At 46.5% G+C, this 23,804-nt stretch overlaps 1 protein-coding gene across 1 annotated transcript in view; it reads left to right on the forward strand.

Annotated features, from left to right (window-relative positions):
* LOC135808598 (uncharacterized) overlaps positions 1 to 23,804 on the forward strand; it is a 181,370-nt gene that overhangs the window by 117,820 nt on the left and 39,746 nt on the right. The window contains exons 98-123 of the mRNA XM_065321850.1: positions 288 to 437; positions 1,156 to 1,443; positions 2,183 to 2,266; positions 2,730 to 2,804; positions 3,047 to 3,355; positions 4,110 to 4,157; positions 4,934 to 5,221; positions 10,492 to 10,575; positions 10,796 to 10,894; positions 11,142 to 11,450; positions 12,478 to 12,576; positions 12,766 to 13,047; positions 13,304 to 13,429; positions 14,108 to 14,149; positions 14,420 to 14,698; positions 15,012 to 15,089; positions 15,546 to 15,854; positions 16,621 to 16,716; positions 16,952 to 17,251; positions 17,930 to 18,079; positions 18,798 to 19,085; positions 19,825 to 19,908; positions 20,373 to 20,447; positions 20,692 to 21,000; positions 21,755 to 21,802; positions 23,161 to 23,448. Of these exons, the coding sequence (XP_065177922.1) occupies positions 288 to 437; positions 1,156 to 1,443; positions 2,183 to 2,266; positions 2,730 to 2,804; positions 3,047 to 3,355; positions 4,110 to 4,157; positions 4,934 to 5,221; positions 10,492 to 10,575; positions 10,796 to 10,894; positions 11,142 to 11,450; positions 12,478 to 12,576; positions 12,766 to 13,047; positions 13,304 to 13,429; positions 14,108 to 14,149; positions 14,420 to 14,698; positions 15,012 to 15,089; positions 15,546 to 15,854; positions 16,621 to 16,716; positions 16,952 to 17,251; positions 17,930 to 18,079; positions 18,798 to 19,085; positions 19,825 to 19,908; positions 20,373 to 20,447; positions 20,692 to 21,000; positions 21,755 to 21,802; positions 23,161 to 23,448 (4,587 nt within the window). The remainder of the gene's footprint in view (positions 1 to 287; positions 438 to 1,155; positions 1,444 to 2,182; positions 2,267 to 2,729; positions 2,805 to 3,046; positions 3,356 to 4,109; positions 4,158 to 4,933; positions 5,222 to 10,491; positions 10,576 to 10,795; positions 10,895 to 11,141; positions 11,451 to 12,477; positions 12,577 to 12,765; positions 13,048 to 13,303; positions 13,430 to 14,107; positions 14,150 to 14,419; positions 14,699 to 15,011; positions 15,090 to 15,545; positions 15,855 to 16,620; positions 16,717 to 16,951; positions 17,252 to 17,929; positions 18,080 to 18,797; positions 19,086 to 19,824; positions 19,909 to 20,372; positions 20,448 to 20,691; positions 21,001 to 21,754; positions 21,803 to 23,160; positions 23,449 to 23,804) is intronic.

Raw genomic sequence — 23,804 nt, forward strand, 5'->3', positions numbered from 1 at the left:
TTCACAGGCAGAAAATCGACGGGGGGTGGGGCAATTAAAGATGGGGTGGATCAACGGTACTTTACGGTATAAAGGGGTTATGTTACGTCGTCAACAACTCGTTTGCGTTGTCCATTGTTGTTGCAATGCATCGTCCGCTTATTTCTCTTATTTGACTGTGTTCCACCTGATGAGAAGTCAGTGAAAAAGCTCTAAAACTGTTTATTTTTGAGGATCGTGAAGCTTTCTTCTCTTCTTGTGTGTAGTGACACTTCTGTTTACTTCCCGGTGTTCTACATTGCCTGCAGCTGTAACAACTGACATGCCAACAACGAGCAATGTCACTGGTACTGATGCCACGGATGAAACAACTGCCCCAATCATAGGGTCCGGAACAGCACCCGATACATCAACGGCAGCAACGCCAACTACTCCTCAAGCCCTTGTCACAACTAAAGGTATGCATGCATTCATAAAGCACCGGTGATAAATAGCGATTCATTTTTTTGTGCGTTATGTCCATACAGTCTCGTTCCTTGTCTGTTGGCAATTTTCTTTCACCGTGTGGCATAAGACTAAGGGGGCAGATAGTGATAACACTGGGATCCTCATCCATACATTTCTTCAGCGTTACTTGAAGTACTCTATAAAATTTGCGAAAACCACCCTCTGTTGTCCACTAAACATGTGATTTGTCATCATTTGTGGGGTTAAAAGCATGCAGTCAAATTATCACTGTGTCTGAAGATTGTGTGGTTATTCGAAAGTTGTTATACCCAAGGTCAGTAGTCACACAAGCCTGACTGAGCTGAGCAAATGCTCTTGGTTGAACAAGGTGGTAGGAAACAATACCCATACCACCAAAAAATGCGGAAAGTAAACTGACAAAAGTCAAAATCTCTCAATACCATATCAGGTATTCTCCTAGATTTCTCTATGTTTGGCTATCACGCTGATATCTGGGGTTGCTTTTCATATTAGCATTTCTTGTATTTTTCTATGAGCTTGAGTTGAATAAATATCTTAACAAAATAAGAGCATCTCTGTTCTTGAGCCTTGCGCTCAAAACCTGATACTCAGTTGTTTTTTTACGGGATAAGCATCAAACTGTAATCAATCAAGATATCCATCATATCCTATTCTCAAGGTTTATTTTGCCTTTTGCATTCCCTCCAGGATATAGTGTGAGTGTTTCCCCTGAGAGAGTAGTGATGAACAGCTCTACGTACAGCTTCCAGTTAACATGTAGTCATGACTATCCAGATGTTGCTGGCCTGGCACCAATCATACAGTGGGTAAGAGCATATGGAGTACCACTGCCCATGACTCGGGTGGTGATCAGCGGTGCATCTGGAGAGATCCTGACCGTGGAGAATGCTTTGCCTTCTGATGCTGGACAATATTTTTGTATGGTGCAAAGGATGGACAACAACGTCGACTCTGGATCAGCAATGGTTGTATATGGTGAGTAGTAGGTGATCTGTGATGACTGATAGTCACTTTAAGAGTGTAGTTGTCATTGCCTAGCAATGAAGTCGTAGTTTTTATGCACCGAACTGCGTGTCGGGTGGCACTGCTGGTTGTCATGTTACGCCTGAAAACTCAAACCAGCTTCCACCAAGCTAGGAATTAGATTAATCCCCCAGATGCCCGGTCCTCATATAAGACATGTGCCGATGCATGGAAGGTAGCCCCATCTCAACAGCATGATGTTGTTTGCAGACCATGCAGCAAGAGGAAGAGGCTGTGGGTGGATTTTCCTCACTTTGAAATTTAGTTTTAATTACTGTGGCCATCTGTGCGTCCCACATGGCATTCATGCTGTGGCGCTGATCTAAGCGGAGAGTGTTCCAGCAGCCGGTCTTATCAAATTTCAACTGATTAATGATCTGTGGTGGTGGGCTTTGCAACTAGAACAGCAACACTACAATTTTGTTTCTAATTAGGATACAAAATGCAAGCAACTAACATGACCTCTCTGTTTGAACAACAGATTGATACAGCATTCTAGCTTACAATCCGGGTATGGTAGCATTGTAGGTTACAGCCTCCAGGCTAAACATCGGCAATATATAGCAGTAACCCGATCAAGGCCACTGTGACTTTCGCTATCCAGTGCACTATTTACTTCCCCGAAATGTATTAACTGCCTCCGATAACCTGGCCCCTGGCTGCATGACTGTGTTTATCTAATGTCTTGCAGTTGATGACTCAGCAACAACAAGACCAATTCCAATTAGTCCAGGTGGAGAAGTAAGCACACAACAACCTAGATCAACACCAGCAGGTGAGTTTCAGTTTTTGCTGTCGCTACCTGGTGTTCAATGGCCTCATCAGAATACAGCAACTTCACTGGCCTTCGTTGCTGGCAGCCATGTGTAGTTCGCGATTGCCATTTTTCCTTTGATACAGGTTTTAGCCCCATTTTTGTCTTGTACTTTCACTAGCAATGGTATATCTATATTGCATGCCTTCATGTGATTTGAAACGAGGAAAACGGCCGGTGGGGCACAAGTTATGCGAGTCCACCAACTAAACCAGGTTTTGAACGGTCAGACGTGCACAAGGTAGCACAAGACTAACAAGGAGTACTGAGACATTCCACGGCAAGGAAGTGAGTTAGAGAGAGTGACTTGATGGACTCTAACGCATAACTTGTGCCCCACCATTTTCCTTGTTTCAATTTAACACTTTCCTTGGCTCACCATCAGAGTAATTCATGTAATTGATTTCCATTTTGTGTTTTGTAGTTGATGATGGAAGAACAACGAGACCAATTGCAGCTAGTTCAGGTCCAGGGACAACAATGCCTCCAACACCAGCAGGTGAGTGTGGGGAACAAAATAATTCCATGAGTAGTGTGAAAAATAAAGGAGAGTTAGAAATGAAATAGAGACTGTATGCATGATAACCATGATCTGGAGGACATGTATGTCATGGTTGATGATCACACCTGGAATGGTGATGCATAGAAACAATAAGGTAGATCGGGTGTGTGTGTGTTTTGAGAACGAGTGGTTTGACAACCACTTCCTCATTGTTTGTGCTTCTTTTTGATGTGATATAGGATCCTTCGCAATAGTATCTCCTTCAAGAGTGGAGTTGGACTCTAGCACCAACAATTTTGTGCTGAGATGCAGTCACAATGATCCCAATGCGTTATTCGTGATTTATCGCTGGTCTCTTTTGGATGGCAGAGCTCTTCCTTTGGGTAGATTTGAGATCGGTGGCTTGAATGGAGAAGTACTGACAATCCAGGAACCAATTGCATCAGATGCAGGCAACTATGTGTGCAGTGTAGCTAGTTTTGGATCCACTGGAATTAGACCAGGATCTGCAGAAGTGGTATTCAGTGTGGTTACAACCACAACACAAGGTGAGTGTGATTTCTTGTTCCGTGTTCACAAGAAATTATTTATGAACATAGGGTGCTGTGTATTTCAATGTTTGACAAGACCTTTTCTAACATTGACGAGATCATTACCCACACACATTATTCTGGATCTAGTTTAAATTTGCTACATCCTCAACCCGTCACCACCATGCGCTCTTAGCCGAACCCATTCACGAAGCATATCACACCAGCACAGCAAGGACACTTCCGTTGACAGATAATGTTACGCTTCTAGACAGGTGTTTCACTCTTGCGAACTCATCAGTGGAGGATGATAATGCGGTGAGTCTCGCCACGCCAACACACGAGGGACCATGCAACATCATTTCAATATGCACCGCATACCTTCCAGTGGCATCATTAGTCTAGATTTTTTACAAACAGGGAAAAAATTAGCCCTTCTTCCATTGGCTCAACGCTTGTGCAAGCATCCATTTAGCATTACTATGGATGTGCAAGTAAAGAGTTTAGAATTGATTCGTGACAAGAAATTTGGGAATGCTTCACTATAATAATGGGGGTTTTCAGGTCGTGCACAACTCGTCAGCTTTGTCCATTGTTGTTGCAATGCATCGTACACTTGTTTGGTTTCTTCTCACTTTCACCTTTTTGTGATTCCGTGTATGGGTATAATGTTATGGATGTTCCCATGCGCACTGTATGTGTTTACATCTTTTCTGAATATTAGTCAATGTTCTTGCTCAGTTTCTCTTATTGGACTGTATTTCACCTGCAGCAACGGCAGCAACACCAACTACTCCTCAAGTTCTTGTCACAACTAAAGGTATGCACGCATTCATGAAGCACCGGTGATACATGGCGATTCATTTTTTGTGCGTAATGTCCCTAGTCTCGTTCCTTGTATGTTAACAACTTTGTTTTATAGCATAAGACTAAGAGTGCAGATAGTGATCACATTGTGACACTGTGACAATGTGACACTGTGACACTGTGACACTGTGACACTGTGACACTCTCCCATGGCTTTCTTCAGTGTTACTTGAAGTACACTAAAACTTGCGAATAGCCACCCTCTGTCGTGCATAAAAACATTGTCATGAGTTGCCATCATTTGTGGGGTTTAAAAGTATGCAGTCAAATTATCACTGGGTCTACAGATTGTGTCATTATTGGATAGTTGTTATACCCAAGGTCAGTATTCACGAGGCTCACTGTACATAGAATAGCTGGGCAAATGCTCTCTTTTTGAACAAGATCGTAGCAGACAATACTCATACCACCCCAAGAGATGCGGCGAGTAAACTGACAAAAGTGACAATCTCTCTATATTGTATCAGGTAATCACCTAGATTTCTTTATGGTTGGCTATTACACTCCTGTCTGGGGTTGCTACACCCTCATACTAGCATTGCTTGCATTTGCTATGAGCTTGAGTTGAATAAATATCTTATTAAAATAAGAGCATCTCTGTTCTTGAGCCTTGCTCTCAAAACCTGGTACTCAGTTGCTTGTGTACAGGATAATCATCCAACTGTAGTCCATCAAGATGTCCATCATATCCTATTCTCAAGGTTTATTTTGCCTTTTTCAATCCCTCAGGTTATAGTGTGAGTGTTTCCCCTGAGAGAGTAGTGATGAACAGCTCTACGTACAGCTTCCAGTTAACATGTAGTCATGACTATCCAGATGTTGCTGGCCTGGCACCAATCATACAGTGGGTAAGAGCATATGGAGTACCACTGCCCATGACTCGGGTGGTGATCAGCGGTGCATCTGGAGAGATCCTGACCGTGGAGAATGCTTTGCCTTCTGATGCTGGACAATATGTGTGTACGGTGCAAACGATGGACAACAACTTCAACGCTGGATCAGCAATGGTTGTATATGGTGAGTAATGAGCGATGAGTGATGACTGATAGTCATTTTCAGAGTACATACAATATCCATGATTGTGTTGTTTTGAAGAGTGGATGGACAAGCCATTGGGGGTTAGCCACTCCCATTGTGTTATTTTGATTGCGACGTTGTCATGTTTCACATAGGATTGCACTCACTCTGGATAAGTGCACTCTTTTCACACATCCACTGAACACACAGGTCAAATCCTGTTGAGCATTTTGTGGGCGTTGATTTGTAGTGCATGCAGTGCATGCAGTAGATCAGAGTGTCCCTGCAGCCAGCCTGATCACTGTTGTGGCCATGAGTGATTAAGGATCTGAGGTGGCGGGCTTCGCACCTAGAACAGCAAGACTACATGTACATTGATAAAGATACATTAACAACCACACAAGCCGACCTGTTTGGGAGCTATTACGCGTTGTATTATCAGGGCATAGGCAACAATTGCCGCATGCAGTATGCAATACTATGGACCAATGCCGTAGTATCGCAGGCAACAATTGCCGCATGCAGTATGCAATACTATGGACCAATGCCGTAGTATCGCAGGCAACAATTGCCGCATGCAGTATGCAATACTATGGACCAATGCCGTAGTATCGCAAGCACCAATGTGCGTTAGACTGGCCAATGCCAGGGCTAATGGGGGCAACAATTGCCCGGCGTGTCAATACACGCATACGGTAGGGATGCACTTGTGAGCACATGTAGGCGCACTTGGCTCAATGCCGGCCTGACCCACGATCCCTACCGTTCTCCCTTCCGGGATGGCTTAGAATAGAATGATGGTTAGAGATGATGGGGTGGGTGGTGGTGCTCAAAAACTGGCCAAGGTTGTCAAGCGATCTGACTGTTGGCGCAGCAAGGATGAAGAAGAAGCAGCATCGAGAGCCGGAGTAATGCGCATGCTCCGCGTGGTCCCGTGCCGGGGCGCGGGAGTTCGGAGTGCGTGTTCTGCACGGGCACGTGATGCGCTATGGCAAGTACGTGCAAATTATGTTAGGAATGTAATTGTTGGTGGGTTGCTAAATATAAGTTTCCGTGCATGGCACGGTAAGTGAAGTTAGCAACCCACCAACAATTACATTCCTAACATAATTTGCACGTACTTGCCATAGCGCATCACGTGCCCGTGCAGAACACGCACTCCGAACTCCCGCGCCCCGGCACGGGACCACGCGGAGCATGCGCATTACTCCGGCTCTCGATGCTGCTTCTTCTTCATCCTTGCTGCGCCAACAGTCAGATCGCTTGACAACCTTGGCCAGTTTTTGAGTGATGCTGAGCTCTCCTCTCTAAAGCTGACACGAAGTATGCCTGGCGGCTTTGGTCTGTTTCCCCTCATGTCTGGCCCCGGCTTGGCATTTTTTGGAAGGTTCGTACCATGTAGATAAGGCACCACCATTTGGCCGTAGATCCTCCCCCTTCCGTTCAACAGACCGGCTGATGTGGACTCTCAGCCCAACGGCGACTCTGCAATGATCCTGCTAAGTCTCTTACTCGTCTTCGAGTACAGCGCTTCCGGACTCTCAGCCCATCTACCGACGCAGTGCTGACACACCCTGCACAGTCCACCCTCCAGCAGTTGACGACGCAACCATGAACCTCATCCGCCAGGGCCTGGCGGCCAGTTCCAGCATAACATGCGCTTCGCTGCCGCGCTCCGAACACTTGTCGCCCTGCACCAGGGCAAGCCACACTCAGGGACTGATCAGTGCCGGCAGCATTGTTCCAGATCCTGTACTTTGAGTGCATTGCCCACTGTGCTAATGGCTAGCCGCATTGGACGGCACTCACATCAAATGCAGTGTAATAGTAATGCAGATAAATCCTGTTTGGGTCAGGTTGTCAGCGCTGCCGGACTCGCATCCCAACTGCCGAAGTGGTGCCGACACAACCAGCGCAGTCCACCCTCCAGCAGTTGACGACGCAACCATGGACCTCATCCGCCAGGGCCTGGCGGACAGCTCCAGCATGGCATGCGCTTCGCCGCAGCACTCCGAACGCTTGTCGCCCTGCGCCAGGGCAAGCCAACCTCAGGGACTGATCAGTGCCGGCAGCATTGTTCCAGATCCTGTACTTCGAGCACATCGCCCACTATGCTAATGGGCAGCCGCATTGGACGGCACTCACATAAATTGCAGTGTAATAGTAATGCAGATAAATCCTGTCTGGGTCCGGTTGTCAGCGCGCCTGGACTTGCAGCCCAACTGCCGAAGCGGTGCCGGCACAACCAGCGCAGTCCACCCTTCAGCAGTTGATGACGCAACCATGGACCTCATCCGCCAGGGCCTGGCGGGCAGCTCCAGCACAACATACGCTTCGCTGCAGCGCTCCGAACGCTTGTCACCCCGCACTAGGGCAAGCCATACCCAGTGACGGATCAGTGCCAGCAGCATTGTTCCATATCCGGTACGCTGAGCGCATTGCCCACTATGCTAATGGGCAGCCGCATTGGACGGCACTCACATCAATTGTAGTGTAATAGTAATGTAGATAAATCCTGTTTGGGTCAGGTTGTCGACGCTTCTGGACTCGCAGCCCAACTGCCGACGCAGTGCCGACACAACCAGCGCAGTCCACCCTTCAGCAGTTGACGACGCGGGCCGCAACTTTGGACGATCTGGCTGGCGTACAGCACTACCTGCAGTCCACCGTGCCTAGCCCGCACAACCGCGCCATGCTCTGGAGCGCCGTGACTCTGGCCTTCCACGGGCTGCTCAGAGTCAACGAGTACACCTTCACGGCACGGGGCGCCGGCCTTGAGTACAGCGATGCGACCATGTACCCAGACCGCGTGGAGCTGCGCCTGCGTGTGACAAAGACGAGCCAATACGGCAGCGGCCAGGACATTAGCGTCAGGAGGACAGGCTCGCCGACATGCCCGCACACGGCAGCCACCAGTTACCTAGCAGCCCGTGGCTCGGCACCTGGCCCGCTCTATCGCTATGATGACGGCACGCCCCTGAAGCCGCATAACATCAACAGGCTACTACAAACAGCCTTGCCTAACAAAGACGTGCGCAGCCACAGCCTCAGACGAGGCGCTGCAACGCTGGCAGGCAAAGCTGGCGTGCCTGAGTACGTGCTGAAGACCGCCGGCAGGTGGCAAAGCTCTGCCTACCCCCGCTATGTCCGCACCCCTGTCGCAGACAGAGCATTGCCAGCGGCATTGTTCTAGTCTCTGCCCGTTATGCTAATGGGTAGCCGCATTGGACGGCCCTAGCAACAGCTGTAGTGTACATATGATATACCTATTATACTATAACTATAGTAACGCTACTATAACTATAGTAATGCCGATAATTCCTGTTTGGGTCATGTTGTATTTTGGGAGAACGGTAGGGATCGTGGGTCAGGCCGGCATTGAGCCAAGTGCGCCTACATGTGCTCACAAGTGCATCCCTACCGTATGCGTGTATTGACACGCCGGGCAATTGTTGCCCCCATTAGCCCTGGCATTGGCCAGTCTAACGCACATTGGTGCTTGCGATACTACGGCATTGGTCCATAGTATTGCATACTGCATGCGGCAATTGTTGCCTGCGATACTACGGCATTGGTCCATAGTATTGCATACTGCATGCGGCAATTGTTGCCTGCGATACTACGGCATTGGTCCATAGTATTGCATACTGCATGCGGCAATTGTTGCCTATGCCCTGATAATACAACGCGTAATAGCTCCCAAACAGGTCGGCTTGTGTGGTTGTTAACTTCACTTACCGTGCCATGCACGGAAACTTATATTTAGCAACCCACCAACAATTACATTCCTAACATAATTTGCACGTACTTGCCATAGCGCATCACGTGCCCGTGCAGAACACGCACTCCGAACTCCCGCGCCCCGGCACGGGACCACGCGGAGCACGCGGAGCACGCGGAGCATGCGCACGTACTTGAGTCGCCGTTGGGCTGAGAGTCCACATCAGCCGGTCTGTTGAACGGAAGGGGGAGGATCTAAGGCCAAATGGTGGTGCCTTATCTACATGGTACGAACCTTCCAAAAAATGCCAGGCCGGGGCCAGACATGAGGGGAAACAGACCAAAGCCGCCAGGCATACTTCGTGTCAGCTTTAGAGAGGAGAGCTCAGCATCAGGGACCTAAATTTCCGAGCCATCTTCAAGATTATGGGCTGGTGCGAAAACAGCTCCGGGGCCCTGGAGGGGTGTGCTGCTGCGTCAGTCGCACAATACGTGCTCCAAGCGTCGCGAACCTCCTCCCGACTAAAGTCTCCCAGGCCAGGGATGGGGCTGCAGTTGCCTCGGCTAGGTTCTGCTCCGCTGCCGGAGCGGCCAAGTCCTCGCGTACAGTAGTCTGGAGCCAACTTCAACTCGAGCAGGCGAGTCCGCGGAGTAGGTTTTGTTCCTGTCGGGTCTAAATAATTGCGGGATGCCAGTGCGTTTCGCAGCTCAGCAGAGCGCATTTTGGCTGGACATCGCTCACTGACAGAGACATGGTTGATCGGATATTGATCAGAAACTGGCCGCGATTGTCAAACAATTTGACCGTCAAGGCAGCAAAGCAAAGAGCGTTATGGCTGGACATCGCTCACTGACAGAGACATGGTTGATCCGGGATATTGATCAGAAACTGGCCGCGATTGTCAAACAATTTGACCGTCACTGCGTCAGCGCAGCAAAGCAAACGGAGCGTTTTGGCTGGACATCGCTCACTGACAGAGACCTGGTTGATCGGATATTGATCAGAAACTGGCCGCGATAGTCAAACAATTTGACCGTCAGCACAGCAAAGCGAAGAGCAAGCTCAAAAACTGGCCAAGGTTGTCAAGCGATCTGACTGTTGGCGCAGCAAGGATGAAGAAGAAGCAGCATCGAGAGCCGGAGTAATGCGCATGCTCCGCGTGGTCCCGTGCCGGGGCGCGGGAGTTCGGAGTGCGTGTTCTGCACGGGCACGTGATGCGCTATGGCAAGTACGTGCAAATTATGTTAGGAATGTAATTGTTGGTGGGTTGCTAACTTCACTTACCGTGCCATGCACGGAAACTTATATAAAATTAATGGAAGTGGAAAGTAGGTAGTATGGCCTGTGGGTTGAACCAAATGATTGATATAGCACTGTGGCTTACAGTCCAGACATGGTAGCGCTGTAGCTTGTAGCCTCCAGGCTAAATATCTGCAATATACTAGCAGTAACCCGGTCAAGGCCACGGCAATTTTTGCTGCCCAGTTATGTATAAACTGCCTCCGAGGACCTGACTAGTGGCTGGCTGCGTTGATCCAATGTCTTGCAGTTGATGACTCAGCAACAACAAGACCAATTCCAGTTAGTCCAGGTGTAGAAGTGAGCACACAACAACCAGGATCAACACCAGCAGGTGAGTTTCAGTTTTTGCTGTCGCTACCTGTTGTTCAATGGCCTCATCAGAATACCGCAACTTCACTGGCCCCCGTTGCTGGCATCGATGTGTAGTTCACGATTGCCAATGTTCCTTTGATACAGGTGTTTTGCCCCACTTTTCTTTTGTATTTTCACTAGCAATGGTATATTGATATTGCATCCCTTCATGTGATTGATTTCCATTTTGTGTGTTGTAGTTGATGATGGAAGAACAACGAGACCAATTGCAGGTAGTTCAGCCCCAAGGATTACCACAGAAGAAGATGTATCTACAACAGTGCCACCCACGCGAGCAGGTGAGTGTGGGCAATAAAATTATTCCATGAGTAGTGTGAAATATACATTTAAAGTTAGAAATGAAATAGAGACTGTATGCATGATAACCATGATCTGGAGGACATGTATGTCATGGTTGATGAACACACCTGGAATGGTGATGCGTAGAAACAATAAGGTAGATCGTGTGTGTGTGTGTGTGTTTTGAGAATGAGTGGTTTGACAACCACTTCCTCATTGCTTGTGCTTCTTTTTGATGTGATGTAGGATTCTTCGCCACAGTATCTCCATCTAGAGTGGAGTTTGACTCTAGCACCAACAATTTAGTGCTCAGATGCAGTCACAATGATCCAAATGCATTATTCGTGACTTATCGCTGGTCTCTTTCGGATGGCAGAGATCTTCCTTTGGGTAGATTTGAGATTGGTGGCTTGAATGGAGAAGTACTGACAATCCAGGAACCAATTGCATCAGATGCAGGCAACTATGTATGCAGTGTGGATAGTGGTGGATCCACTGAAATTGAACCGGGATCTGCAGAAGTGGTGTTCAGTGTAGTTACAGCCGCAACACAAGGTGAGTGTGATTACTTGTTCCGTGTTCACGAGCAGCTACAGATAAACATAGGGTGTTGTGTTGTTCAATGTTTGAGATGACTTCCTTTTTGTAGTAGTGATTCAGCATAGTGGTCTACAAAGATGAGGGCCTGTATTCATGCAATGCATTCTGTAAGGAGAATACCGGAGTTGTGCTTAGTCTATTCAGGCATTGTTCAATTGCACTTTTCATTCCTGTGAAAAGTTGACAGAGAATGCATCACTTAGCTACGTTGCTTTGGCTAGCACCTCGAAGAAAGGGTTAGAGTCATTTGTTGAGGGAAAATGACCGTGATGAGGTTCGAGTAGAAATCCAATTCTCTGCTTTACGTGTGTGTATGTTTGTTTGTGTGAGTGTGAGTGTGAGTGTCTTGAAATACACCGAAGTTTTCACTTTAAATTTGTTCATTGAGCAAGAATTTATTGTTGATGCTACCGGTAGGTCCAAGGTGGAAATGTTCTATGTAGTTTACTGGCAGTGATGTGTTTTAATCTCGAAACAGGGGAAAGAGTGGGGCAGGGCAAGGTACCGTGGTGGGGTACAATCAGTGTGGAAGGGATGTGCCTTGACTTCGATATAGGGGTAGGGAAGGATGAGGTGATGGGGTACAGTCAGTGTGGAAGTAAAGTGCTTTGACCTCAGAAAAGGGGTAGGGTAGGGCAGGGTGAGATGGGGGGGGGGGGGGTACCATCCGTGCTGAAGCACAGATGTTTCTTCTTACTCCTGCATCAGCTTACAGCACTGTGTTGCTTATCGGTAGGGTTACGTGCTGGGCCCAGAATGAGCCAGTGAAATCCTCTTGCTATTCATGTAGTAGTGCTAGCCAACTGGCAGTTAATGCTGACATTCTTAAGTGAAGTCTGTGTGGAAACACCTGTGTGTGTGTGTGTGTGTGTGTGTGTGTGTGTGTGTATGTGAGTGTGTGTGTGCGTGCGTGCGTGCACACGCGCGTGTGTGCGTGCATGTGTTGGGTGGGCGGGCTTGCGGGCGTGCATGTGTATTGCAGTAGATCCAGCACGCACTACAGCACCTCAACCATCAACAGCACAGCCAATCAATGCCACTACAACAACAACAACAACAACTGAAGAACCAGTAGTTGCAGGTTAGTCAAAGACCATGGTTATGCGTATTGTGATCCACTTGCCGGTTTGTGTCTGACATTGGCTTTGCTGCTTAGGTACTGTGGGGGTTTCACAGCTGTGTGTTGTGTGTGTTGTGTGTGTTTGTGTGTTTGTGTGTGTGTGTGTGTGTGTGTGTGTGTGTTCTGTTTCTGTTTGTGATATACTTGCAGTCTACATTGCTAGCATATCTCCATCCTCGGCGATGGCCAATGCCAGTACAGAGAGCATTGTGTTGACGTGCAGTCACGATGCGCCGAACATCACCTACCCGTTCTACACATGGAGGCGGCAGGACGGCACACCGCTTGACGAGCGACGTCACCAAGTAATGGGTCACGACGGCGAGATCCTGCGCATCCAGACTCCTGAACCATCAGACAGTGGAGAATACGTGTGCGAAGTCAAAGCACCGGATGTGATGTTTTACAGTGGAACTGCCCAGGTTCAGTTCAGTAAGTATCGTCTACCCTGGCAGTCACTTCAGTATGAAGGATCCCAGATATAACATACTGTGGGATGCACAGTAGTCGACTTACACTGTTCAACTTACACTGTTCAAAACAGTGCTCGATACCCGGGGCTGAGGTGCATGGAGCTCTCTAAAACAGAAGTTCGGATCTTCGGTTGAATTCAGTGTGGTGACAGTCTGCCGTACAGTCCTTGTGACCTTGGTGATGTGCATGTGTGCTGTGTGTGTACTGTGTGCAGTCGGTCCAGCACGCACTACTATGCCACCAACAGCGACAACACAGCCCGCTATTGTCACGACCACAGCTGATATGCCAGATACAACCAGTATGGTGGTTACGACACAGGAGCCAACAACACCTACAGGTCAGTTGGATACCGCATTTGAAGCGAATCATGGTAGCTCACGAGAGTGCTCGCTGCAGTGCATTATGTATAAGTACACGTACTGAAAACAAATTAAAACTGTTCGGCTGCAACTCCGACTTTCATGCATATGCATGTACAGTAGAGTGCCGATTATCCGCACCCCTCGGATCAGCGTCGTCTTCATGGGATTCATATGAGGAGTAAGTTTTGGATAAGGCAGCCGCCACACACACACATCTAAGACATGATAATCCGTGCCCCCGTGTTTTCATCGTTTCTTATTCTTATCGGCATTGCCACAGGAATTGGACTCACTCCAGCTCCTCAAAATGAAAAAAAATGGGGATACATGGTGACAACAACTTGCTGCCACACATCCTGTGCATCATTTAAAAGGTGCTGCGGCTGGGAGAATCAGCGAAACTCGTATTTGTCCTTTCAATACAGTGCAAGCAGGCATTTCGGATAAACGATGGTTAGGCTACAATTTTGTAGTCAATGTTCGTATAATTGTCGTTCTTCTGATCATCAGACGTGTCAGATGTGCTTGTGTTTCATAGCCATGGTTCTCTACTTGAACCATGCACCTAACTATTTTTAGAGATGTGGTAGTGTGTGTCGATATTGTTTGCACATGACTCTGTTTTTTTCTGGATTTTGATAATTTTCTTTCAGAAGTGGTGACCACTGAGCAGCTGATCACCACTGTTTACCAAGGTATGTAACCTTGATTCAACTGCTTTCTCGGACATTCCATGGTATCTCTCTCTCTCTCTCTCTCTGTCTCTCTCTCTCTCTCTCTCTCTCTTTCTCTCTCTCTCTCTCTCTCTCTCTCTCTCTCTCTCTCTCTCTCTCTCTCCGTCTCTTCTAAGCTATCGAAAGCTAGCTGTGTCATTGCCCGAGCTTGCCTGCATACACATATATAAAAAGTCACCTCGGTGCGCACACACATCTCAATGCATATATTGTTTTCCAATTTCTTCACAGAATTCAACGCAGTCGTGTCACCAAGCCGCGTAGTGGTCAATGCGAGCGTTCCAGCGCTCGTACTCACGTGTGCTCACGACAAGCCCAATGTTACGCTTGCTGTGTATACATGGCGCCGAGCTGACGGCCAGCTGCCAACACAGCGGGTGATGATAAGCGATCAGTTCGGTGACATGCTCACCATTTTCAGGCCTGAGCCATCCGATGCCGGCGTCTACACTTGCGAAGTGAGCGACCCAGATGGAAATATTCTGCCGGGTTTGGCTACCATCGTCTACGGTATGTTGGTGGTGTCTGTCAATAGTTTTATTCTGTGCTGTAATATTCCTATTTTAGAAGTACATCTATTATTCGTTCCTTAGCGAACACTTCCGTTAGGCGTCACTGAATAGAGGTATGACTAAATATGTACTGGTCGGCAGGGTTTCTCTTTTTATTTCAAGATTCTCTGTAAGTTACGTACATCTGTGATGTCTTCAACACCTACTGAATGCAAGGAAATGTCTGACAGAAGTAGAAAGTAGTATCGTAACCCGTAGTCATGCATATTGTTACGCTTCGTTCGCTGTGTGTACACATGTTTACTGCACAGAGGGTCCACCTCGTACAATGCCAACAACCGTACCAATAATAACAACTGCACCAGTTTCTGTTATAACCAGTGAGAAAGGTGAGTAACAAGAACATCTGCTTTGGATCTACCTAGGAGTGGCAATAATAACACAATCATGTACTGTATATACAGTAGAACTTGGATAACACTATGATACAGCGTACCCACATGGGCAGCAGGAAAGTGTTCTTAGCATTCAAGGTACTTCTCACCCTAGCATACTTCAGTATTGAGCAATACACCCGTGCTCCGGACAAGATCTGTGCTGTACTAGGCAAGAGTATGTCTTATTGCAGTACTCCCCCCCCCCCCCCACACACACACACACTAGTTAAGTTCCACTGTTCGATGCTGTATGCCTTCCCAGCTACTAGCCACTTGTTCTGCATAACTCTCCTCCAAGTTTTCAATCAGCCATCTCCATTTTCTACGTGTGTATGCTAAATTGCTAATCACTTGCAAACTTTGACAGCCACTTCCTCATTGCTTGTGCTTCTTTTTGATGTAATGTAGGATTTTTCGCCACAGTATCTCCGTCAAGAGTAGAGTTTGACTCTAGCACCAACAACTTTGTGCTGAGATGCAGTCACAATGATCCAAATGCATTATTCGAGACTTATCGCTGGTCTCTTGTGGATGGCAGAGATCTTCCTTTGGGTCGATTTGAGATCGGTGGCTTGAATGGAGAAGTACTGACAATCCAGGAACCAATTGCATCAGATGCAGGCAACTATGTATGCAGTGTAGCTAGTGGTGGATCCACTGAAATTGGACCGGGATCTGCAGAAGTGGTGTTCAGTGTAGTTACAACCACAACACAAGGTGAGTGTGATTTCTTGTTCCGTGTTCACGAGCAGCTACAGATGAACTTAAGGTGTTGTGTTGTTCAAGGTTTGAGGGGACTTCTTTTTGTAGTAGTACCGTAAAGTACCGCCAGAGCGCCCCGTCTCCCGAGAGCGCCCCACCTTGATTTTACAGCCAAGGGAAGAAAATCGTATGGCAGAATGCTACTAAGTTTGTATGATGTGAGAACCTTCGTGTACTAAGGTCACACTTGGTATGCTTTTATGTGAAGCTCGAAGGTAAACTGGGTACGGATTGACTGCACAATGTGCAATGTTTGTACAAGGTCCGTGTCGTATGACCTAAAGACAGGAATCCACCTCCACAAGGCGGCCACGAAAGGACGAGATGGTGGGGCGCTCTGGCGGTACTTTACGGTAGTAGTAGTAGTAGTAGTAGTAGTAGTAGTAGTAGTAGTAGTAGTAGTAGTAGTAGTAGTAGTTGTAGTAGTGACGCAGCATAGTGGTCTACAAAGATGAGGGCCTGTATACATGCAATGCTTTCTGTGCGTAGAAGACAGGAGTTGTGATTACGAGTCTATTCCGGCAGAGTTCAATTTCACTATTCATTCCTGTAAAATGTGAAAAAGAGTGCATCGTTTAGCTACGTTGCTTTGGCTAGAACCTCGAAGAAATGACGAGCGTCATATGCTTTTTATGTGTGCTAGAGCGAAACCTCCCTAATCGTGGATCAAGGTATGACAATATCTTTGTCATCTATTTGTTCTATGATTGTGTGAATGCAGGGATCACTTCTGATTCATTGACTACGGCATCTGGTGACATGATGGTCACTGATTTGGGCGGCAGTGGCACCAGCGACTCCCCGTGCGGAACAGTGGGTAAGAATTACATTGTACTTGAAGTATCTTGCAGTCAATTGGACATTTGATACCGGACCAAAGGAGGTTTTGACATCTTCATCAGCTCAACCATTTTCTAATGTTCCTCTCTGTTTGATTTCTGGCCTTCCCGATAATGCTTGTGCCCGTTATGAGAAAGTCACCATCTAAAGCGACCCATACACTGTGAATGTCTATTTCAACTCTGATTTTGCTTTCTATTGTACTGCTGCAGACGCACCTGTGTGGCCAGATAATGCAATACGCTTTGTTGATGAGTCACTGGGCATGTACCAAGTGCCATCATATCTGAACTTTGTGCAAGGAGTGAGCTTCTTCAGCGTGGAGCTCTTTGTGGACAATGTCTGGGGACCAGTGGGACAGATTGCTGTGGGTAACAGTACAAAGGAGGTTGTCATACCACGACTTGATGCGGGAACACAAGCGGCACTGAGAATTCGCTATTACGGTGATGCAGACAACTGCATTGTGTCTGAATGGAGTGAAGCATTGAGTTTCACAGTTCCATCGCAAGGTAAATATGCACAGTGGTTGCCACTAATTAGTCTTTCTTCCATTGGCTCAACGCTTGTGCAAGGATCAATTTACCATTACTATGAAGGTGCGGGCGAAGAGTTAAGAATAAATTCGTGACCAGAAATTTTACAGAATGCTTCACTATTACCGTAAAGTAACGGTGATCCGCCCCCACGCCATGTTGCTTCCCAGCTGGGTTCTCGGCAGGGGGCGGGAATTTGATCAAGGCTGTCAAGTGCAGTACGATGTGCAACAACGTGGAAGTTCAGACTCGATGTGCTGGGTTGTGCACATTTTCATCCTGCACTCGCACGTATTGTGTACAGCAGTGCATGCGTCGGTTCAACATCGTATTTCGTTGCATACCCCAAAGTCGCTTCACAGGCAGAAAATCGACGGGCGGTGGGACAATTAAAGATGGGGTGGATCAACGGTACTTTAAGGTATAAAGGGGTTATGTTACGTCGTCAACAACTCGTTTGCGTTGTCCATTGTTGTTGCAATGCATCGTCCGCTTATTTCTCTTACTTGACTGTGTTCCACCTGATGAGAAATCAGTGAAAGACGTGGTGGAAAAGCTCTAAAACTGTTTACTTTTGAGGATCCTGAAGCTTTCTTCTCTTCTGGTGTGTAGTGACACTTCTGTTTACTTCCCGGTGTTCTACATTGCCTGCAGCTGTAACAACTGACTTACCAACAACGAGCAATGTCATTGGTACTGATGCCATGGATGGAACAACTGCCCCAATCATAGGGTCCGGAACAGCACCCGATACATCAACGGCAGCAACGCCAACTACTCCTCAAGCCCTTGTCACAACTAAAGGTATGCATGCATTCATAAAGCACCGGTGATAAATAGCGATTCATTTTTTGTGTGCGTTATGTCCATACAGTCTCGTTCCTTGCTGGTGGCAATTTTCTTTCACCGTGTGGCATAAGACTAAGGGGGCAGATAGTGATAACACTGGGACCCTCATCCATACATTTCTTCAGCGTTACTTGAAGTACTCTATAAAATTTGCGAAAAACCACCCTCTGTTGTCCACTAAACATGTGATTTGTCATCATTTGTGGGGTTAAAAGCATGCAGTCAAATTATCACTGTGTCTGAAGATTGTGTGGTTATTCGAAAGTTGTTATACCCAAGGTCAGTAGTCACACAAGCCTGATTGAGCTGAGCAAATGCTCTTGGTTGAACAAGGTGGTAGGAAACAATACCCATACCACCAAAAAATGCGGAAAGTAAACTGACAAAAGTCAAAATCTCTCAATACCATATCAGGTATTCTCCTAGATTTCTCTATGTTTGGCTATCACGCTGATATCTGGGGTTGCTTTTCGTATTAGCATTTCTTGTATTTTTCTATGAGCTTGAGTTGAATAAATATCTAAACAAAATAAGAGCATCTCTGTTCTTGAGCCTTGCGCTCAAAACCTGATACTCAGTTGTTTTTTACGGGATAAGCATCAAACTGTAATCAATCAAGATGTCCATCACATCCTGTTCCCACGGTTTATTTTGCCTTTTGCATTCCCTCCAGGGTATAGTGTGAGTGTTTCCCCTGAGAGAGTACTGATGAACAGCTCTACGTACAGCTTCCAGTTAACATGTAGTCATGACTATCCAGATGTTGCTGGCCTGGCACCAATCATACAGTGGGTAAGAGCATATGGAGTACCACTGCCCATGACTCGGGTGGTGATCAGCGGTGCATCTGGAGAGATCCTGACCGTGGAGAATGCTTTGCCTTCTGATGCTGGACAATATTTTTGTATGGTGCAAAGGATGGACAACAACGTCGACTCTGGATCAGCAATGGTTGTATATGGTGAGTAGTAGGTGATCTGTGATGACTGATAGTCACTTTAAGAGTGTAGTTTTCATTGCCTAGCAATGAAGTCGTAGTTTTTATGCACCGAACTGCGTGTCGGGTGGCACTGCTGGTTGTCATGTTACGCCTGAAAACTCAAACCAGCTTCCACCAAGCTAGGAATTAGATTAATCCCCCAGATGCCCGGTCCTCATATAAGACATGTGCCGATGCATGGAAGGTAGCCCCATCTCAACAGCATGATGTTGTTTGCAGACCATGCAGCAAGAGGAAGGGGCTGTGGGTGGATTTTCCCCACTTTTAAATTTAGTTTTAATTACTGTGGCCATCTGTGCGTCCCACATGGCATTCATGCTGTGACGCTGATCTAAGCGGAGAGTGTTCCAGCAGCCGGTCTTATCAAATTTCAACTGATTGAGGATCTGTGGTGGTGGGCTTTGCAACTAGAACAGCAACACTACAATTTTGTTTCTAATTAGGATACAAAATGCAAGCAACTAACATGACCTCTCTGTTTGAACAGCAGATTGATACAGCATTCTAGCTTACAATCCGGGTATGGTAGCATTGTAGGTTACAGCCTCCAGGCTAAACATCGGCAATATATAGCAGTAACCCGATCAAGGCCACTGCGATTTTCGCTATCCAGTGCACTATTTACTTCCCCGAAATGTATTAACTGCCTCCGATAACCTGGCGCGTGGCTGCATGACTGTGTTTATCTAATGTCTTGCAGTTGATGACTCAGCAACAACAAGACCAATTCCAGTTAGTCCAGGTGGAGAAGTAAGCACACAACAACCTAGATCAACACCAGCAGGTGAGTTTCAGTTTTTGCTGTCGCTACCTGGTGTTCAATGGCCTCATCAGAATACAGCAACTTCACTGGCCTTCGTTGCTGGCAGCCATGTGTAGTTCGCGATTGCCATTTTTTCCTTTGATACAGGTTTTAGCCCCATTTTTGTCTTGTACTTTCACTAGCAATGGTATATCTATATTGCATGCCTTCATGTGATTTGAAACGAGAAAAACGGCCGGTGGGGCACAAGTTATGCGAGTCCACCAACTAAACCAGGTTTTGAACGGTCAGACGTGCACAAGGTAGCACAAGACTAACAAGGAGTACTGAGACATTCTACAGCAAGGAAGTGAGTAAGAGAGAGTGACTTGGTGGACTCCAACGCATAACTTGTGCCCCACCATTTTCCTTGTTTCAATTTAACACTTTCCTTGGCTCACCATCAGAGTAATTCATGTAATTGATTTCCATTTTGTGTTTTGTAGTTGATGATGGAAGAACAACGAGACCAATTGCAGCTAGTTCAGGTCCAGGGACAACAATGCCTCCAACACCAGCAGGTGAGTGTGGGGAACAAAATAATTCCATGAGTAGTGTGAAAAATAAAGGAGAGTTAGAAATGAAATAGAGACTGTATGCATGATAACCATGATCTGGAGGACATGTGTATGTCATGGTTGATGATAACACCTGGAATGGTGATGCATAGAAACAATAAGGTAGATCGGGCGTGTGTGTGTTTTGAGAACGAGTGGTTTGACAACCACTTCCTCATTGTTTGTGCTTCTTTTTGATTTGATATAGGATCCTTCGCCACAGTATCTCCTTCAAGAGTGGAGTTGGACTCTAGCACCAACAATTTTGTGCTCAGATGCAGTCACAATGATCCCAATGCGTTATTCGTGATTTATCGCTGGTCTCTTTCGGATGGCAGAGATCTTCCTTTGGGTCGATTTGAGATCGGTGGCTTGAATGGAGAAGTACTGACAATCCAGGAACCAATTGCATCAGATGCAGGCAACTATGTATGCAGTGTAGCTAGTTTTGGATCCACTGAAATTAGACCGGGATCTGCAGAAGTGGTATTCAGTGTGGTTACAACCACAACACAAGGTGAGTGGAATTTTTTGTTCCGTGTTCACAAGAAATTATTTATGAACATAGGGTGCTGTGTATTTCAATGTTTGACAAGACCTTTTCTAACATTGACGAGATCATTACCCACACACATTATTCTGGATCTAGTTAAAATTTGCTACATCCTCAACCCGTCACCACCATGCGCTCTTAGCCGAACCCATTCACGAAGCATATCACACCAGCACAGCAAGGACACTTCCGTTGACAGATAATGTTACGCTTCTAGACAGGTGTTTCACTCTTGCGAACTCATCAGTGGAGGATGATAATGCGGTGAGTCTCGCCTCGCCAACACACGAGGGACCATGCAACATCATTTCAATATGCACCGCATACCTTCCAGTGGCATCATTAGTCTAGATTTTTTACAAACAGGGAAAAAATTAGCCCTTCTTCCATTGGCTCAACGCTTGTGCAAGCATCCATTTAGCATTACTATGGATGTGCAAGTGAAGAGCTTAGAATTGATTCGTGACAAGAAATTTGGGAATGCTTCACTATAATAATGGGGGTTTTCAGGTCGTGCACAACTCGTCAGCTTTGTCCATTGTTGTTGCAATGCATCGTACACTTGTTAGGTTTATTCTCACTTTCACCTTTTTGTGATTCCGTGTATGGGTATAATGTTATGGATGTTCCCATGCGCACTGTATGTTTTTACATCTTTTCTGAATACTAGTCAATGTTCTTGCTCAGTTTCTCTTATTGGACTGTATTTCACCTGCAGCAACGGCAGCAACGCCAACTACTCCTCAAGTTCTTGTCACAACTAAAGGTATGCACGCATTCATGACGCACCGGTGATACATGGCGATTCATTTTTGTGCGTTATGTCCCTGCAGTCTCGTTTCTTGTATGCTAGCAACTTCTTTTTATAGCATAAGACTAAAGAGTGTAGATAGTGATCACACTGTGACACTGTGACACTGTGACACTGTGACACTCTTCCATGGCTTTCTTCAGTGTTACTTGAAGTACACTAAAACTTGCGAATAGCCACCCTCTGTTGTCCACTAAACATGTGATTTGTCATCATTTGTGGGGTTAAAAGCATGCAGTCAAATTATCACTGTGTCTGAAGATTGTGTCATTATTGGATAGTTGTTATACCCAAGGTCATTATTCACGAGGCTCACTGTACATAGAATAGCTGGGCAAATGCTCTCTTTTTGAACAAGATCGTAGCAGACAATACTCATACCACCCCAAGAGATGCGGCGAGTAAACTGACAAACGTGACAATCTCTCTATATCGTATCAGGTAATCACCTAGATTTCTTTATGGTTGGCTATCACACTCCTATCTGGGGTTGCTACACCCTCATACTAGCATTGCTTGCATTTGCTATGAGCTTGAGTTGAATAAAAATCTTATTAACCCTTTGGCTCCCCCATAACTCCACTATTTAGCAATAGCCATAATTTTCGCTCAAATTGTGTCAACTTTTGGTCATAACTTACGTTCTAGTAGCCTGATTTCCACAATCTTGGGCTCTCCGGAAAGCTCTTCTCAGCGCGAACACAATGAGCCATCACCGAGTGAAATCAGAGTAGCAAGCCCAGCTCTACAGCCCAGCGAAGGTACCACATCGCTGGGAATGTCCTCAATCCCTTTCTTCTTCAGCCATTTCAATTTCCTTGCTCGCCCAGCTCTGATTTTTTTTGTACTGCCGTAGCAGGTAGCCTGCACCATGATTTACGCAAAAAAATTCATCACAGGTACTTGAGAACAAGGGGAATTCCCCGGTTCATGCTCGAAAATGTGCTCGGAACGAGAAAAGTGCCGTCCTCCAACTTTCGAGCGCGATATCTCAACAACCGTTGGAGCTATCGTGAAAACGATTGCACCAACGGAAAGCTGAGGACTTTAGCTACACTCTACATACTTCGATTCTCACGATAGTGCAATATTTGAATGAGTTATGGCTGTTTGAAGTCATCGACGGAATACCGTCGAAATTTGTATAGTGGGGAGCCAAAGGGTTAAAATAAGAGCATCTCTGTTCTTGAGCCTTGCTCTCAAAACCTGGTAATCAGTTGCTTGTGTACAGGATAATCATCCAACTGTAGTCGATCAAGATGTCCATCACATCCTGTTCCCACGGTTTATTTTGCCTTTTGCATTCCCTCCAGGGTATAGTGTGAGTGTTTCCCCTGAGAGAGTACTGATGAACAGCTCTACGTACAGCTTCCAGTTAACATGTAGTCATGACTATCCAGATGTTGCTGGCCTGGCACCAATCATACAGTGGGTAAGAGCATATGGAGTACCACTGCCCATGACTCGGGTGGTGATCAGCGGTGCATCTGGAGAGATCCTGACCGTGGAGAATGCTTTGCCTTCTGATGCTGGACAATATGTGTGTACGGTGCAAACGATGGACAACAACTTCAACGCTGGATCAGCAATGGTTGTATATGGTGAGTAATGAGCGATGAGTGATGACTGATAGTCATTTAAGAGTATATTCAATATCCATGATTGTGGTGTTTTGAAGAGTGGGTGGACAAGTCATTGGGGGTTAGCCCCTCCCATTGTGTTATTTTGATTGCGACGTTGTCCTGTTTCACATAGGATTGCACTCACTCTGGACAACTGGACTGTTTTTCACACATCCACTGAACACACTGGTCAAATCCTGTTGAGCTTTTTGTAGGTGTTGATTTGTAGTGCATGCAGTAGATCAGAGTGTCCCTGCAGCCAGCCTGATCACCTTTGTGGCCATGAGCGATTAAGGATCTGAGGTGGCGGGCTTCGCACCTAGAACAGCAAGACT

This window comes from Sycon ciliatum, chromosome 1, assembly GCF_964019385.1.
Source record: "Sycon ciliatum chromosome 1, ocSycCili1.1, whole genome shotgun sequence".
NCBI lineage: Eukaryota > Metazoa > Porifera > Calcarea > Leucosolenida > Sycettidae > Sycon > Sycon ciliatum.